This window comes from Agelaius phoeniceus, chromosome 36, assembly GCF_051311805.1.
Source record: "Agelaius phoeniceus isolate bAgePho1 chromosome 36, bAgePho1.hap1, whole genome shotgun sequence".
Classification (NCBI taxonomy): Eukaryota; Metazoa; Chordata; class Aves; order Passeriformes; family Icteridae; genus Agelaius; species Agelaius phoeniceus.
The window spans coordinates 738524-755535 of record NC_135300.1 but is presented as its reverse complement, the minus strand read 5'-3'; the positions used below and the strand labels follow the sequence as shown (position 1 = coordinate 755535).

Sequence of the window (17012 nt, the reverse complement as noted above, 5' to 3'; positions counted from 1 at the left end):
TGGTAACGGGGGCGCGCTGGGGCCTAGTGCCCGCCTGAAATGTTCCCAGGGTGTCCCCAGGCCCGGGATGTCCCCAGGGTCACAATGTCACGATCATAGCAGTGGCCCTGGTGGCGGGAATCGTGAGGGGAGAAAAGAGAGAAATGTGGGGAGAGAAGAGAGGGAAACGTGAGGGGAAAAGGGAGGGAAATGTGAGGGAGAAAAGGGGGGAAATGTCAGGGGGAAAGAGAAATGTGAGGGGAAGAGAGAAATGTGAGGGGAAATGAGGGATACGTGAGAGGAGAAAAGGGCGGGAATTGTGAAGTGAAAAGAGAGAAAAATGTGAGGGGAAAAGGGAGGGAAACGTGCGGGGGAAAGTGCAGCAACCCTGAGGGGAAAAGAGTTAAAAACGTGACTCTTTATAACCTAAAACTGTATTTAACGCACCACTTAAGCGAATTAATACAACATTACTTCTTAACACAACACATAAAATATTCATTTTAATATTTGCGAAAAGCCAATCACAGAATACGCATTTTTCACACCCAGTGAAATCCCAGTATGATCAGCTACAATCCCAGTTTGTCCCAGTTCCTCCCAGGGCTGTCACTCCATTCCCGCCCCAGTTCCAGACGCCGCCCGTACTGGAGGGGGCGTGGCTAAAGCGGCGGGCGTGACCAGGATCAGCCCACGTGATCTCGCGCTGTGGGCGTGGCTAAAGCGCTGGGCGTGACCGGGATCCGTTCACGTGATCTCGCGGTGTGGGCGTGGCCAGGGAGCGTGGTAAAGCGGAAGTGGCTGTGACGCCACTTCCGGAAGAGCCGCGAACATGGCGCTGTTCGAGCAGATGCGGGCGAACGTGGGGAAACTGCTGCGGGGCATCGACAGGTACTGGGAGCACTGGGAGGGACTGGGAGAGGACTGGGGGGCCCTGAGGGGATCCCAGGTGTGTAAAGGGGGGTCCCAGGTGTGTAAAGGGAGGTCCCAGGTGTGTAAAGGGAGGTCCCCGGTGTGTAATGGGGGGGGTCCCAGGTGTGTCACAGGTGTGTCCCAGGTGTGTCACACGTGTGTCAAACCTGCACAGGTACAACCCTGAGAACCTGGCCACGCTGGAGCGCTACGTGGAGACGCAGGCCAAGGAGAACGCCTACGACCTGGAGGCCAACCTGGCCGTGCTGAAGCTGTGAGAGCTCCTGGGGGAGGAATTTTAGGGGGCTCAGGGGGGAGTTTGGGGGTCCTGGAACTCACCTGGGCTCACCTGTGCAGGTACCAGTTCAACCCAGCCTTCTTCCAGACCGGGGTGACGGCGCAGATCCTGCTCAAGGCGCTCACCAACCTGCCCCACACCGACTTCACCCTCTGCAAGTGCATGATCGACCAGGCCCACGTATCCTGGACACCCCAAAATGGGGGGACCCCAAATCTGGGACACCCCAAATCCAGGGGAAACCCCCCAGGAAACCCCCAAATCCACGGGGAACCCCAAATTCCATAAGGACCCCCCCAACCCTCCCCAGGGACCCCCCTTGTTCCTGCTGACAGCTCCCAGTCCCACCCCAGAGAGACCAAATCTGGCGTTTCTGCCCTCAAAATCCCCCCCAAATTCAAATGTTGGGGACCTGGGGGAGGGAGATTTTTGGGGTTCAGCCCCAAACCTCCCCATTTCTGTCCCAAATTTTCCCTTGACCTCCCCAAAACTCAGCAAGAGGAGCGGCCCATCCGGCAGATCCTGTACCTGGGGGAGCTGCTGGAGACCTGCCACTTCCAGTCCTTCTGGGTGAGCCCCCCAAAAACTGGGGTCCCCAAAACCCTGGGGGGGTGGTCCTGGAGACAAAGGGGGAGCCCTGAATGCGGGGGTGACCCCCCCAAAATTCCGACAGCAAGCGCTGGACGAGAACATGGAGCTGCTGGAGGGGATCACCGGCTTCGAGGACTCCGTCAGGAAATGTGAGGGGGTCTGGGGGGTTTGGGGGGTCCTGGAAGGTTTTGGGGGGGCTTGGAGGGAATCTTGAGGGGCTTTGGGGAGGTTTTGGGGGGTCCTGGAGAGAATCCTGAGGGGCTTTGAGGAGGTTTTGGGGGGCTTGGAGGGAATCCTGAGGGGCTTTGAGGAGGTTTTGGGGGGCTTGGAGGGAATCCTGAGGGGCTTTGGGGAGGTTTTGGGGGGCTTGGAGGGAATCCTGAGGGGCTTTGGGGAGGTTTTGGGGGTCCTGGGGGGTTTGGGGGGATTCTTCAGGGGCTTTGGGGAGGTTTTGGGGGTCCTGGGTTATCTCTAGGAGTTCCTGGAGGAACCTGGGGGTGATTCAGGTGGGATTTGAGGGTCCCTGAGGAGGTTTTGGGGGTCCTGGCGGGGTTTAAAGGGAATCTTGAGGGGCTTTGGGAGGTTTTGGGGATCTGGGGGTGTGTTGGGGGATTCTGGACAGTTTTGGGGGGCTCAGTGGCACCGTGGGGGTCCCCACAGTCATTTGCCACGTGGTGGGGATCACGTACCAGCACATCGACCGCTGGCTGCTCGCCGAGATGCTGGGGGACCTCTCAGGTGAGGGGCTGGGGGTCCTGAGTGGGGATTTTGGGGGTCCCAGGTAGAAGTTGGGTTCTGGAAGGAGCTTTGGGAGGGTCCTGAGGGGGTTTGGGGAGCTCTAGGTGGGGTTTTGGGGGGTCCTGAGTGGGGTTTGGGGGGTCCCAGGTAGAAATTGGGTTCTGGAGGGAGCTTTGGGAGGGTCCTGAGGGGGTTTGGGGAGCCCTGGGTGGGGTTTTGGGGGTCCTGTGATGGGATTTGGGGGGTCCCAGGTAGAAGTTGGGTTCTAGAGGGAGCTTTGGGAGGGTCCTGAAGGGGTTTGGGGGGTCCTGCCTCGGGTTTTGGGGGTTTGGGGGGTTTAGGGGGGTCCCAGGTAGAAGTTGGGGTCCTGAGGGGGTTTGGGGGGTCCTGCCTGGGGTTTTGGACGTCCTGGCTGGGATTTGGGGGGTCCTGAGGAGGTGCAACAGGGTCTGGAAGGGTTTGGGGGATCATGGCGGGGGTTTGGGTGTCTCTGGGGGGTGTCCAAGCCCCCCCAGACCCCGCTGTGCCCCCCAGAGTCGCAGCTGAGGGTGTGGATGAGCAAATACGGGTGGACGGAGCCGGAGCCGGGGCGGATCCTGATCTCCAACCAGGAGGAGAACATCAAACCCAAGAACATCGTGGAGAAGATCGACTTCGACAGTGGGTTGGGGCTCCTGGGGGGGTTTGGGACATCCTGGTGGGAGTTTGGGGATGTTTTGGGGGGTTCTCGGGGGGTTTTGGGGGGTCTTGTGAGGATACAGGGAGATCCCGTGGAGATTTTGGGGTCCTGGAGGAGGTTTGGGGGATCTGAAGAGGGTTTGGGACAATACAGGAGAGGCCTGGGGGTGTCTGAGGAGTTTTGGATAGGTTTTGGGGGTCTGGGAGGGGATACAGGAGGGTCCTGGGGGTGTGTGAGGAGTTTTGGATGGGTTTGGGGGTCTGGGAAGGGATACAGGAGGGTCCTGGGGGTGTGTGAGGAGTTTTGGATGGGTTTGGGGGTCTGGGGAGGGATACAGGAGAGGCCTGGGGGTGTGTGAGGAGTTTTGGATGGGTTTTGGGGGTCTGGGAAGGGATACTGGGGGTGTCTGGGGGAGATTGGAAGCACAGGGGTGTCCTGGGCCCCCCTCCATCTCACCTCTTTTCCTCCCAGGTGTGTCCAGCATCATGGCGTCCTCTCTCTGAGCCCCCCAGAAGCGAGCCCTCAACACCGATCCCCCAATTCCAACCCCCCACCCCCGATCCTGCCCAGTTTAACCAGTAAAGAGGCTCCAAATCGGGACTGGGCTCATTCTTGGGGGGCGTCAAAATGGAGGGGGGGGATTCTGAGGGGCAATGGGCGTGGCTTCTTGTGGGCGGGGCTTGGGCGCTGTGGGCGGGGTTTAACGCGGTTGTGGGCGCGGTCTCTGCTCCGTGAGGGCGGTGGGTGTGGTGGTGGGCGTGGCCACAGAGGCGCCTGAGGGCGGTGGGCGTGGCTCCGCCCAGCCCGTGCGCGCGCGGCGCGGTGGGCGCGGCCTGGGCGGCGGCGCGTGCGCAGTCAGGGCGCGGGTGGGGGGGGACCGATTCGGGTCCGTGTCGCTGGCGCGTCCTCCGCCTGTCGCGACATCAGGGCGGCGATAATGGTGGATTACCACAGCGCGGGGCAACCCCACCCGTACGGCGGGAACGGGCCCGGCCCCAATGGCGACTACATGGCCCAAGAGGACGATTGGGATCGGGATCTACTCCTGGACCCCGCCTGGGAGAAACAGCAGCGCAAGGTGGGGGGGGCTGGGGGGGGGTCACTGAGGGGGGATTGTGAGGGGCTGAGGGGTCCCTGAGGGGGTTGCACAGCCTGAGGGCTCTGGAGGGCTTGAGGGGTCTCTGAGGGGTCCCAGAGCGCGGGGCAGGGGGAGCTGGGGGGTCCATGAGGGATCCTGGGGTGTCTGAGGGGATCCGTGAGGGATCTTGGGGTGTCTGAGAGGTCCCTGAGGGGATCCATGAGGGATTTCGGGGTGTCTGAGGGGTCACTGAGGGGATCTGTGAGGGGTCTTGGTGTCCCTGAGGGGATCCATGAGGGATCCTGGGGTGTCTGAGGGGTCCCTGAGGGGATCCGTGCGGGATCCTGGGATTTCTGAGGGGATTCGAGTCTGAGGGGCTCCTTTGAGGGGTTCCTGAGCGCTCCCAGCCCGGGGCAGGGACACCTGAGGGCTGCCAGGACCTTTTGGGGGCATCTCTGAGGGGTCCCTGAGGAGTCTGAGGGGGCTCAGGGTGTCCCCGCAAGGTCCGAGCCGGGTCTGGGGGTGAATCGGGACTTTTGGGGGTCAGAGGGGGAGCGACCCCCGTAACTGGGTGGGGAGGGGACACTTTGGGGACCCCCAGGGTGGTTTTTAGGAGGGGGTACCAGACCTGAGAGATGAGAGCTGAATTTTGGGGTGCTGTGTTTGGAGGGGGGTACCACACCTGAGAGGTGAGGGCTGAACTTTGGGGTGCTGGTTTTGGAACAACACCTGAGGATTGAGGGCTGAATTTTGGGGTGCTGGTTTTGGAAGGGGGTTCCACACCTGAGGACTGAGGGCTGAATTTTGGGGTGCTGTGTTTAAAGGGGGGTTCCACACCTGAGGACTGAGGGCTGAATTTTGGGAACCCCGAGGGATTTCCTCTGGTTTTAGGGGGGTCCGGAGGGTCTCTCCCCCCCAATTCCGGCTGGAGAAGCTTCCGGAGGGCGGCGGGCAAGGATAAAGGGCACTGGGGAAAGGGGGATCCGCCGGGATCCACCGGGATCCGCCGGGATCCGCCGCCTTCCCGGGGCATCGGGAGCACCGGGGGGGGGTCCCGTCCATCGCCCCCTCCCCAGAAATCCCCCGGGACCCTCGGGCGTGGGAACCGCCGGGACTGGGAGGGGCTGGCCCGGAATTCCGAGCGGGCGCCGGAGGGTTCCGGGTTAATCATTGGAGACGGGCGGGACTCGGCCGGAGGAGTCCGGGCTGGGGGAGAGTTCCTGGCTCGGGGGAGAATTCCCGCAGTTTGGGGAGAATTCCCGCAGTTTGGGGTGAATTCCCGCAGTTTGGGGAGAATTCCCGCAGGTTGGGGAGAATTCCTGGCTTTGGGGAGAATTCCCGCAGTTTGGGGTGAATTCCCTCAGTTTGGGGAGAATTCCCGCAGTTTGGGGTGAATTCCCTCAGTTTGGGGAGAATTCCCTCAGTTTGGGGTGAATTCCCTCAGTTTGGAGCGAATTCCCTCAGTTTGGGGAGAATTCCCACAGTTTGGGGTGAATTCCCATGTTTGAGGTTCCATTCCTGCATTTTGGGGTGAATTCTCTCAGTTTGGGGTGAATCCCTGGGTTTGGAGTGAATTCCCTCAGTTTGGGGTTCCATTCCCTCAGTTTTGGGTTCCATTCCCTCAGTTTTGGGTTCCATTCCCTCAGTTTGGGGTGAATTCCCGCAGTTTTGGGCTCCATCCCCTGAGTTGTGCCTTGAGTTCTGTGAGTTTCGTGTTCCCTCCCTGTGTTTGGGTCAAATTCCCTGAGTTTGGGTTGAATTCCCTCAGGTTCCATTAATTTACCAATCCCGTGTTCACTTCCGCGCGTTCTGTGTTCGATTCCCTGAGTTTGGGTTGAGTTCCCTGAGTTTTGGTTGAGTTCCCTGAGTTTTGCTGTGAGTTCCCTGAGTTTTGGTTGAATTCCCTGGGTTTTGGTTGAATTCCCTGAGTTTGGGTTGAGTTCCCTGAGTTTTGGTTGAGTTCCCTGAGTTTAGGTTGAATTCCCTGAGTTTCGGTTGAGTTCCCTGAGTTTTGGTTGAATTCCCTGAGTTTGGGTTGAGTTCCCTGAGTTTTGGTTGAGTTCCCTGAGTTTTGCTGTGATTTCCCTGAGTTTTGCTGTGAATTCCCTGAGTTTTGCTGTGAATTCCCTGAGTTTCGGTTGAATTCCCTGAGTTTTGCTGTGAGTTCCCTGAGTTTTGCTGTGAATTCCCTGAGTTTTGCTGTGAATTCCCCGGGTTTCAGTTGAGTTCCCTGAGTTTTACTGTGAATTCCCTGGGTTTTTCTGTGAATTCCCTGAGTTTTGGTTGAATTCCCTGGGTTTCGGTTGAATTCCCTGAGTTTTGCTGTGAATTCCCTGAGTTTTACTGTGAATTCCCTGGGTTTCGGTTGAGTTCCCTCCGTTCCGCGCTCCCTTCCCCGCCGTGCTGCTCAGCTCCTGCATTCTGGGGTGAATCCCCTCACTTTTGGGACATTTTTGGGGCTGGGACGCTGCCGTGGTTCCCTGCGATTCCCAGGTTTTTCCCAATAAAAATCCGGGCTAAGTTCGATTATTTTTGGCACAGGAAGCGCGGCGTGAGCTTCCTCCTCCTCCTCCTCCTCCTCCTCCTCTTCCTCCTGCACTTCCTGCCATTCCCGGCGCTTCCCGCTCCCGTCCCACGTTTCCCACCCCTTTCCTGGCGCTTCTCCCCCGCCCAGAATGGGAATTTTCCCCTGGATCCGTCGGGATTCGGGGCCGGGATGCCGGAGGATGGATGAGATCCGAGCCGGGGCTTAATGAGCTGTTAATTAATGAGCGCAGTTCGGGATGGCCCGCGCTCCTCCTCCTCCCGTGTTTTGGGGATCATTTGGGGAGAATTTGGGGATTTTTGGGGATGGTTTGGGGAGAATTTGGGGATTTTGGGGATCTGCGTCCCCTCCCGAGGCTGCCCCGCGTTCGGAACCCCGAGTATCGCGGAGCCCCAGGGCGGGGATGGGAAGGGATTCGCCTCCGGAATTCTCTGGAATCCCAACAATGCGGCCGGAGCGGCGGGAGAGCGGCGGCACCCGGGCCCTCTCAGCGTCCGTCCGTGTCCGTCTGTCCGTCCGTCCTTTCCTTCCTCCCCAGAGCCACCAAAAACACCCGGGAATTTCAGCTGCTTTTCCTCCGGGAATTTTGCCCTAACCAGGTGTTTTTCCTCCCATAAAACCCCTCAAATTTTTGCCCTAACCAGGTGTTTTTCCTCCTATAAAACCCCAGGAATTTTTGCCCCAAACAGGTGTTTTTTCCTCCCAGGAATTTTGCCCTGACCGGGTGGTTTTCCTCCTATAAAACCCCAGGAATTTTTGCCCTATACAGGTGTTTTTCACCCATAAAACCCCAGGAATTTTTGCCCTGACCGGGTGTTTTTCTCCCATAAAACACAGGAATTTTTTGCCCCAAACAGGTGTTTTTCCTCCCAGGAATTTTGCCCTGACCGGGTGGTTTTCCTCCCATAAACCCCCTCAAATTTCTGCCCTAACCAGGTGTTTTTCACCCATAAAACCCCAGGAATTTTTGCCCCAAACAGGTGGTTTTTCACCCATAAAACACATGAATTTTTGCCCCAAACAGGTGGTTTTCCTCCCAGGAATTTTGCCCTGACCAGGTGGTTTTCCTCCCATAAAACCCCTCAAAATTTTGCCCTAAGCAGGTGTTTTTCTCCCATAAAACCCAGGAATTTTTTGCCCCAAACAGCTGCTTTTCCTCCCAGGAATTTTGCCCTAACCAGGTGGTTTTCCTACCATAAAACCCCTCAAAATTTTGCCCCAAACAGGTGGTTTTCACCCATAAAACCCCAGGAATTTTTGCCCTGACCAGGTGTTTTTCACCCATAAAACCCAGGAAGTTTTTGCCCCAAACAGGTGGTTTTCCTCCCAGGAATTTTGCCCTAACCAGGCGTTTTTCCTCCTATAAAACCCAGGAATTTTTTGCCCCAAACAGGTGGTTTTCCTTCCAGGAATTTTTGCCCTAACCAGGTGTTTTTCCTCCCATAAAACCCCTCAAATTTTTTGCCCTAAACAGGTGGTTTTCACTCATAAAACCCAGGAATTTTTTGCCCCAAACAGGTGTTTTTCCTCCCAGGAATTTTGCCCTAACCAGGTGGTTTTCCTCCTACAAAACCCCTCAAATTTCTGCCCTATACAGGTGTTTTTCCTCCTATAAACCCCCATTATTTTTGCCACAAACAGGTGTTTTTCTTTTTATAAAAACTCAGTATTTTTACCCCAACCAGGTGTTTTTCCCCCATTATTTTTTCCCTAACCAGGTGTTTTTCCCCCATTATTTTCACCCCACACAGGTGTTTTTCTCTCTATAATCCCCCATTATTTTCACCCCACACAGGTGTTTTTCCCCATTATTTTCACCCCACACAGGTGTTTTTCCCCCATTATTTCTGCCCCATCCAGGTGTTTTTCTCTCTATAACCCCCATTATTTTTACCCCATCCCAGCTGCCCTTTGGGGACCCCAGCCCCTCACTGGGGTCTCTCCTCCCTCTGCTCCTCCCTTTGGGTTTATTTCTCTCTTTTTTCCCCATTTTTGGGCCATTTCCAGCTCCTTTCCCCAGCAATCTCAGCCCATCCCGGCTGCAGCCAGAACTCCCAGAATAAAGCACGGGAAGCTTTTCCTGGGCTGGAAAATCTCCCCAAAAATTCAATTTTGGGCTGAATTTCGGGAGAGGCGCGGTCGCTCATCCCTCCTGGAATGCGGGCACGCCCTGACCCACCTGCGGCCCAAAATACCCAAAAAAAACCCAAAAAAAACCCCAAAAAAACCCCCAAAAATACCCCCAAACAACCCAAAAAAAACCCCCAAAAAACCCCCAAAAAAACCCCAAAAAAACCCCAGAAAACCCCCAAACAACCCAAAAAAAACCCCCAAAAAACCCCAAAAAAAAACCCCCAAAAACCCCCAAAAAAACCCCCCAAAAACCCAAAAAAAACCCCAAAAAACCCCCCCAAAAAAAACCCCAAAAAACCCCCCAAAAAAAAACCCCAAAAACCCCCCAAAAAACCCAAAAAACCCCCAAAACAACCCCAAAAAAAACCCAAAAAACCCCCCAAAAAACCCCTAAAAAACCCCAAAAAACCCCCCCAAAAAAACCCCAAAAAAACCCCAAAAAAAACCCCAAAAAACCCAAAAAAACCCCCAAAAAACCCCCCCAAAAAACCAAAAAAAACCCCCAAAAAACCCCCAAAACAACCCCAAAAAAACCCAAAAAAAACCCCAAAAAAACCCCAAAAAGCCCCAAATCCAGGCGAGGGGGGGGAGCCGCGCATCCTGCCCGGAATTGGCCGCGTTATTCCCAAAAAATCCCGGCCAGAGCCCAATAAGGGCAAGGAATGAGGAGAATTCCGTGCCCCGGCCTCCCCCGGGAGCAGCAGATGCAGAGGAAGCAACAAAAGCATCCGAAAAAACAACAGGAAAAACAGCAAAAAAACCAGCAGAAAAAACATCTGAAAAACAACAAAAGCATCCAAAAAACAACAGCAAAAACATCCAAAAAACAACAGAAAAAACATCAGAGAAAGCACAAAAAACCAGCAAAAAAACCAGCAAAAACATCCAAAAACACAATAGCAAAAACATCAGAAAAAACACAAAAAAACCCAGCAAAAAACAACAGCAAAAACATCCATAAAAACAACAACAAAAGCATCCGGAAAACAACAGAAAACATCAGAAAAAGCACAAAAAAACAGCAAAAACATCTGAAAAACAACAGCAAAAACATCCCCAAGAACAACAGCAAAAGCATCCGAAAAAGCACAAAAAAGCAGCAAAAACATTCATAGAAACAACAGCAAAAACATTCAAAAAACCCACAAAAAACAGTAAAAAACAACATCAAAAACATCCGAAAAACCAGCAAAAAACAACAGCAAAAACATCTGAAAAAGCACCAAAAAAACCAGCAAAAACATCCATGAAAGCAACAACAAAAGCATCCAATAAAACAACAGCAAAAACATCAGAAAAAACAACAGAAAACATCCGAAAAACCCACAAAAAACCAGCAAAAACATCCAAAAGAACAACAGCAAAAACATCTGAAAAAACAACTGAAAACATCAGAAAAAGCACAAAAAACCAGGAAAAAAACCAGCAAAAAACCAGCAAAAACATCCATAAAAACAACAGCAAAAACATCCAAAAAAACCCCACAAAAAACGGCAAAAAACAACACCAAAAACATCCGAAAAACAACAGAAAACATCCAAAAAAGCACAAAAAACCAGCAAAAAACCAGCAAAAACATCCATAAAAACAACAGCAAAAACATCCCAAAGAACAACAACAAAACCATCCAAAAAAGCCCCAAAACCATTCCAGGGTAAGGGGAGAGCCAAGGATGTGCTGGGGATGGGACAAAACACCCCCAAAATCCTCATTTCTGCTCATTTCTGCTCATTTCTGCTCATTTCTGCTCATTTTTCCTGATTTTCCCTGATTTTTAGTGCCTTTTCCCTGAGATTTTGCTCACTTTCCCCACATTTTCCCGTTTTTCCTGATTTTAGTCATTTCCCACCATTATTTTTCCCCATTTTTGCTCCCATTTCCTGATTTTTTGGGTGACTTCCTGACCTTTTTTTTGGCCACTTTCCCAAATTTTCTGCTCATTTTCCCGATTTTTCCTCCCTTTCCCTCAATTTTTGGTACTTTTTTTCCCCATGTTTAAATAACTTTCCCCATTTTTCCCCATTTTTCTCATTTCTGGGTGACTTTTCCTCGTTTTTTCACCACCCCCCCTGGGTTTTTTGCCCTTTTTTCCCCAATTTCTGCCCCCTTGTTGTGGTTTTTGGGTCATTTCCCCCATTTTTCCTCCTGTTCCCCTCTGGTTAATGACGTTAATTATGCAAACGCTGGTAATTAACGGCACTAATGAGCGCCTGGCTGAGGTTTTTATTCCCTCTGGAATTTCCTTTCAGCTCTGCCCATTTGGACATTGGGAATTTGGGAATTTGGGGGCGAATTCCTTCCTGCCTGACGGGGCCTCATTCACGACCCCAATTTGGGGATTTTTGGGGATTTTTTGGGGATTTTTGGGGATTTTTGGGGATTTTGGGGGGATTTTGGGGGGATTTTGGGGGATTTTTGGGGGATTTTTGGGGATTTTTTGGGATTTTTTGGGGATTTTTGGGACCCCAAAACCCCGAGATTGACCCCAAAACCCACCCGGGGGGGGGGGGGGGGGGGCTCATTCCCCCCTGGAATTCTCGGGGTCCCCACAGGGGGAAAAACCCCAAAAAGGACCCAAAAAGGACCCAAAAATGACCCAAAAATGACCTAAAAATGACCCAAAAAGGACCCAAAAAGGACCCAAAAAGGACCCAAAAATGACCCAAAAATGACCTAAAAATGACCCAAAAAGGACCCAAAAAGGACCCAAAAATGACCTAAAAATGACCCAAAAAGGACCTAAAAATGACCAAAAAATGACCCAAAAAGGACCCAAAAATGACCTAAAAATGACCCAAAAAGGACCCAAAAATGACCTAAAAATGACCCAAAAAGGACCCAAAAAAGACCCAAAAAGGACCCAAAAAAGACCCAAAAAGGACCCAAAAAAGACCAAAAAGGACCCAAAAATGACCCAAAAAAGACCCAGAAAGGACCCAAAAAGGACCTAAAAATGACCCAAAAATGACCCAAAAATGACCCAAAAATGACTCAAACCTGAGGAATTCTGGGAGGCTCCCAAAGGAAAATCCCAATTTGGGGCTTTTTTGGGGAAAAATCCCCCAGGAAAGGACCCCAGGGCAGCACCCCCAGCCTGCCCAAAATGGGGAATTTCCCCTAAAAATTGGGAACATCCCTTGGGAATCGTTCACAGACACATCCCAGCTTCTTCCGAGGGATTTTCCATCCCAAAGTTGGGGTTTGGGGAAAAAATGGGGGGAAAGAGGGAGGAAAGTGCATTTTCCTCCTGAAATTCCCAATTTTTAGGTAAAAAATGGGGGAAAAGAGGGAGGAAAGTGCATTTTCCTCCTGAAATTCCCAATTTTTAGGGAAAAAAGGGATGAAAAGAGGAACAAAAGCCTCAAAAGCCCCAAAATCCCAACGACTTTGGGGCGAGCTCATCCTGCAGCTCGGGAATGCCAAAGTTGGGCAGGAACGAGGCGGATTTGCCCAAATCGGGGAAATTGGGGATAAAGTGGGGCCGGGATGGGCTCGAGCGGCCCCGAATTCCCGGGATTTGGGCTGGGATGGGCTCGAGCGGCCCCGAATTCCCGGGATTTGGGCCCCGAGTGCCCTCATGCAGCCCCGAATTCCCGGGATTTGGGCCCCGAGTGCCCTCATGCAGCCCCGAATTCCCGGGATTGGGGATAAAGAGGGGCCGGGTGGGCTCGAGCGGCCCCGAATTCCCGGGATTTGGGCCCCGAATTCCCGGGATTTGGGATAAAGAGGGGCCGGGATGGGCTCGAGCGGCCCCGAATTCCCGGGGTTTGGGCCCCGAATTCCCGGGATTTGCAGCCCCGAATTCCCGGGGTTTGGGCCCCGAATTCCCGGGGTTTGGGCCCCGAATTCCCGGGATTTGCAGCCCCGAATTCCCGGGATTTGGGCCGGGATGGGCTCGAGCAGCCCCGAATTCCCGGGGTTTGCAGCCCCGAATTCCCGGGATTTGGGCCCCGAATTCCCGGGATTTGGGCCCCGAATTCCCGGGATCTGGGGCGGTTCCCGGCCGGGCTTTGGGCGCGGGGGGGTCCCGGCCCCTGACAATGCCTGGAAAGCGCCCGGGCCGCGCTTCCGGGCCAGGAAATCGCGGCGGGATCGGGAATGGCCCCACGGGCACCGCTGGGGACGGAGCGGGGCCGCACGCGATGGATCCGCCCCGACATTGATTATCACGGGTTTATCCCGGGTCTGGTTTATCCCGGGTCTGGTTTATCACGGGTCTGGTTTATCCCGGGTTTGGTTTATCCCGGGTTTGGTTTATCCCGGGTTTGGTTTATCCCAGGTTTGGTTTATCACGGGGTTATCACGGGTCTGGTTTATCCCGGGTTTGGTTTATCACGGGTTTGGTTTGTCACGGGTTTGGTTTATCCCGGGTTTGGTTTATCCCGGGTTTGGTTTATCCCGGGTTTGGTTTATCACGGGTTTGGTTTATCACGGGTTTGGTTTGATCACGGGTTTGGTTTATCACGGATTTTATCCTGGATTTTATCCCGGGTTTGATTTTATCACGGGTTTGATTTTATCACGGGTTTTATCCCGGGTCTGATTTTATCCCGGGTTTGATTTTATCCCGGGTTTGATTTTATCCTGGGTTTGATTTTATCACGGGTTTTATCCCAGGTTCGATTTTATCCCGGGTTTGATTTTATCCCAGATTTTATCCTGGATTTTATCACGGGTTTGATTTTATCCCGGATTTTATGCATGTGCCCATACAGGAGATCCCAGAGTGGATTTTTCTGGTGTTTTTCTGGGATCTCTGTGGGATCTCTCATGCCCATGTTCCTGTCCATGAAGGAGATCCCAGAGTGGATTTTTCTGGTGTTTCCGGGATCTCTCCCGGCCCAGGCTGACTCAGCCCCGTGTGTGTGTGTCCATACAGGAGATCCCAGAGTGGATTTTTCTGAGATTTTTCTGGGATTTTTCTGAGATTTTTCCGGGATCTCTCCCCGGCCCAGGCTGACTCAGCCCCGTGTATGTGTCCATACAGGAGATCCCAGAGTGGATTTTTCTGAGATTTTTCTGGGATTTTTCTGAGATTTTTCCGGGATCTCTCCCGGCCCAGGCTGACTCAGCCCCGTGTGTGTGTCCATACAGGAGATCCCAGAGTGGATTTTTCTGGGATTTTTCCGGGATCTCTCCCGGCCCAGGCTGACTCAGGCCCGTGTGTGTGTCCATACAGGAGATCCCAGAGTGGATTTTTCTGGTGTTTTCAGGATCTCTCCCAGCCCAGGCTGACTCAGCCCCTGCGTGTCCCGTGCGTGTCGGTGCCCGCGGCCGCGCCCGGCCACGCCTGGCTCAGGCATGTGCGGGCCTGGCACGGCCAAAGTCCCGGCACCGCCCGGAGCCGCCCGAGCCCAGGGCGATCCCGGAGCCGCCCCAAGCTGGGATCTCCCGGGGATCCTGCGGGGTCTGGGCCTTCCCACAGCCGGGGGGACCGGCCAGGGTTTGCCCTGGGTTTGGGGTGGATCCCGGCCTTGGAGCGGGTCCTGATCCCAAAATGTGCCCCCACAAGGAGATTTTGGGGCGGAGCCGTCGCAGTTCCGCAGGAAATGGAGCTGGGGGTTGGGGCATTGGGCGTTCCCAGGGATGAAAGGTCCAGGGTCATTCCCAGTGGGGTCAATAATGTGATGGGGTCAGCGGGGTCATTCCCAATGGGGTCATTCCCAGTGGGGTCAATAATGTGATGGGGTCATTCCCAATGGGATCAGTGGGATCATTCCCAGTGGGGTCAGTAATGTGATGGGATCAGTGGGGTCATTCCCAATGGGATCAGTGGGATCATTCCCAATGGGGTCAGTGGGGTCATTCCCAATGGGATCAGTGGGGTCATTCCCAGTGGGATCAGTGGGGTCATTCCCAATGGGGTCCATGGGATCATTCCCAATGGGATCAGTGGGGTCATTCCCAATGGGGTCATTCCCAGTGGGGTCATTCCCAGTGGGGTCAATGGGATCATTCCCAATGGGATCAGTGGGGTCATTCCCAATGGGGTCATTCCCAATGGGATCAGTGGGGTCATTCCCAATGGGATCATTCCCAATGGGATTAGTGGGGTCATTCCCAATGGGGTCAATATCCTGGAGTCATTCCCAGTGGGACCTGTGGGGTCATTCCTGCTGGGATCAGTGGGATCGTTCCCAATGGGATCAATGGGATCATTCCCAATGGGATCAATGGGGTCATTCCCAGTGGGATGAGGAATCCCCAGACCCCCAATTCCCCATTTTCTCCCCAAACCCTGGAGGTCCCCACTGACCCCAGGGGTGCCCCCAAACCCTGGAGGTCCCCACTGACCCCAGGGGTGCCCCCAAACCCTGGAGGTCCCCACTGACCCCAGGGGTGCCCCCAAACCCTGGAGGTCCCCATTGACCCTGGGGTTCCCCCAAACCCTGGAGGTCCCCACTGACCCCAGGGGTGCTCCCAAACCCTGGAGGTCCCCACTGACCCCAGAGGTCCCCCCCAACCCCGGGGGTGCCCCCAAACCCCGGGGGTGCCCCCGACTGACCCCAGCCCTGCCCCGCAGACGTTCACGGCCTGGTGCAATTCCCACCTGCGCAAGGCGGGCACGCAGATCGAGAACATCGACGAGGATTTCCGGGACGGGCTCAAGCTGATGCTGCTGCTCGAGGTCATCTCAGGTCAGGCCTCAGCACAGAACCCCCAAACTCAGCCCAAAATCCTCAAACTGGGACCAAAAACCCCCAAACTCAGCCCAAAATCCTTAAACTGGGACCAAAAACCCCCAAACTCAGCCCAAAATCCTTAAACTGGGACCAAAAACCCCCAAACTCAGCCCAAAATCCTCAAACTGGGACCAAAAACCCCCAAACTCATCCCAAAATCCTCAAACTGGGACCAAAATCCTCCAAACTCAGCCCAAAAACAGCCTAGGTAGGCCCAGAATCCCTAAACTGGGTCAAAAGCCCCCAAACTGAGCTCAAAATCCTCAAACTGGGCCCAAAATCCTTAAACTGGGCCCAAACCCCCCCCAGCTTGGCCCAAAGTACTGAAACCTCCCCAAACACTTTTAGACTTGACCCAAACCCTTCAATCCTCACCCAAACCCCTCAATCCTGACCCAAACCCCTCAATCCTGACCCAAACCCCTCAGTCCTGACCCAAACCCTTTAACCCTGACCCAAACCCTTCAGTCCTGACCCAAACCCCTCAATCCTGACCCAAACCCCTCAATCCTGACCCAAACCCCTCAGTGCTGACCCAAACCCCTCAGTGCTGACCCAAACCCCTCAATCCTGACCCAAACCCTTCAATCCTGACCCAAACCCTTCAATCCTGACCCAAACCCTTTAACCCTGACCCAAACCCTTCAATCCTGACCCAAACCCTTTAACCCTGACCCAAACCCCTCAGTGCTGACCCAAACCCCTCAGTGCTGACCCAAACCCCTCAATCCTGACCCAAACCCTTCAGTCCTGACCCAAACCCTTTAACCCTGACCCAAACCCTTCAATCCTGACCCAAACTCTTTAACCCTGACCCAAACCCCTCAATCCTGACCCAAACCCCTCAGTGCTGACCCAAACCCCTCAGTCCTGACCCAAACCCTTCAATCCTGACCCAAACCCCTCAGTCCTGACCCAAACCCCTCAGTCCTGACCCAAACCCTTTAACCCTGACCCAAACCCCTCAATCCTGACCCAAACCCCTCAGTGCTGCCCCGTTCCCGTTTCAGGGGAGCGGCTCCCGAAGCCCGAGCGGGGCAAGATGAGGGTGCACAAGATCAACAACGTCAACAAGGCCCTGGACTTCATCGCCAGCAAAGGCGTCAAGCTCGTCTCCATCGGCGCCGAGGGTGAGGCCCCGCCCCGGGAATCCGCTGGGATCCGCTGGGATCTGATGGGATCCACTGGGATCCACTCGGATCCACTGGGATCCAACACCCCAGGGCCCCTTTTGGGCCAAAATCGGGGTTTTGAGGGCTTTTAATCTTTACTGAAATCCTTGAACACTGATTTAAACCCTGCAGGGTTGGGATCGTTCCCTGCTGGATTGGGACCATTCCTGTGGCATCTCCAGGGTCATTCCCTGTGGGATCAGG

At 54.2% G+C, this 17012-nt stretch overlaps 2 protein-coding genes across 11 annotated transcripts in view; both read left to right on the top strand.

The window, feature by feature from the left end:
• The first annotated feature begins 716 nt into the window (after positions 1 to 716).
• On the top strand, positions 717 to 3795 carry EIF3K (eukaryotic translation initiation factor 3 subunit K). Its single transcript, XM_077193044.1, has 8 exons — positions 717 to 870; positions 1067 to 1165; positions 1249 to 1369; positions 1685 to 1759; positions 1863 to 1929; positions 2441 to 2518; positions 3053 to 3178; positions 3669 to 3795. Exons 1-8 carry the CDS (start codon positions 812 to 814, stop codon positions 3698 to 3700), a joined length of 657 nt encoding a protein of 218 aa, XP_077049159.1. The 5' UTR covers positions 717 to 811; the 3' UTR covers positions 3701 to 3795.
• Positions 3796 to 4028: 233 nt separating this feature from the next.
• LOC129134070 (alpha-actinin-4) overlaps positions 4029 to 17012 on the top strand; it is a 32676-nt gene continuing 19692 nt past the window's right edge. For 7 of the 10 annotated variants that reach the window (XM_077193014.1, XM_077193007.1, XM_077193013.1 and 4 more), the window contains exons 1-3: positions 4030 to 4275; positions 15477 to 15591; positions 16647 to 16766. In XM_077193014.1, coding sequence (XP_077049129.1) covers positions 4135 to 4275; positions 15477 to 15591; positions 16647 to 16766 — 376 coding nt within the window. In that variant the 5' untranslated portion in view covers positions 4030 to 4134. Of the gene's footprint in view, positions 4276 to 15476; positions 15592 to 16646; positions 16767 to 17012 lie in introns of all 10 variants that reach the window. The other 3 variants (XM_077193015.1, XM_077193011.1, XM_077193012.1) reach the window with 1 other exon arrangement.

Bases quoted from the DNA above. Each gene is read 5' to 3' on its own strand.
- EIF3K (XM_077193044.1), top strand. From the start codon at position 812: ATGGCGCTGTTCGAGCAGATGCGGGCGAACGTGGGGAAACTGCTGCGG. The intron at 1,370-1,684 runs GTATCCTGGACA...CCCAAAACTCAG, and splicing joins GCATGATCGACCAGGCCCAC to CAAGAGGAGCGGCCCATCCG. The intron at 2,519-3,052 runs GTGAGGGGCTGG...TGTGCCCCCCAG, and splicing joins GATGCTGGGGGACCTCTCAG to AGTCGCAGCTGAGGGTGTGG.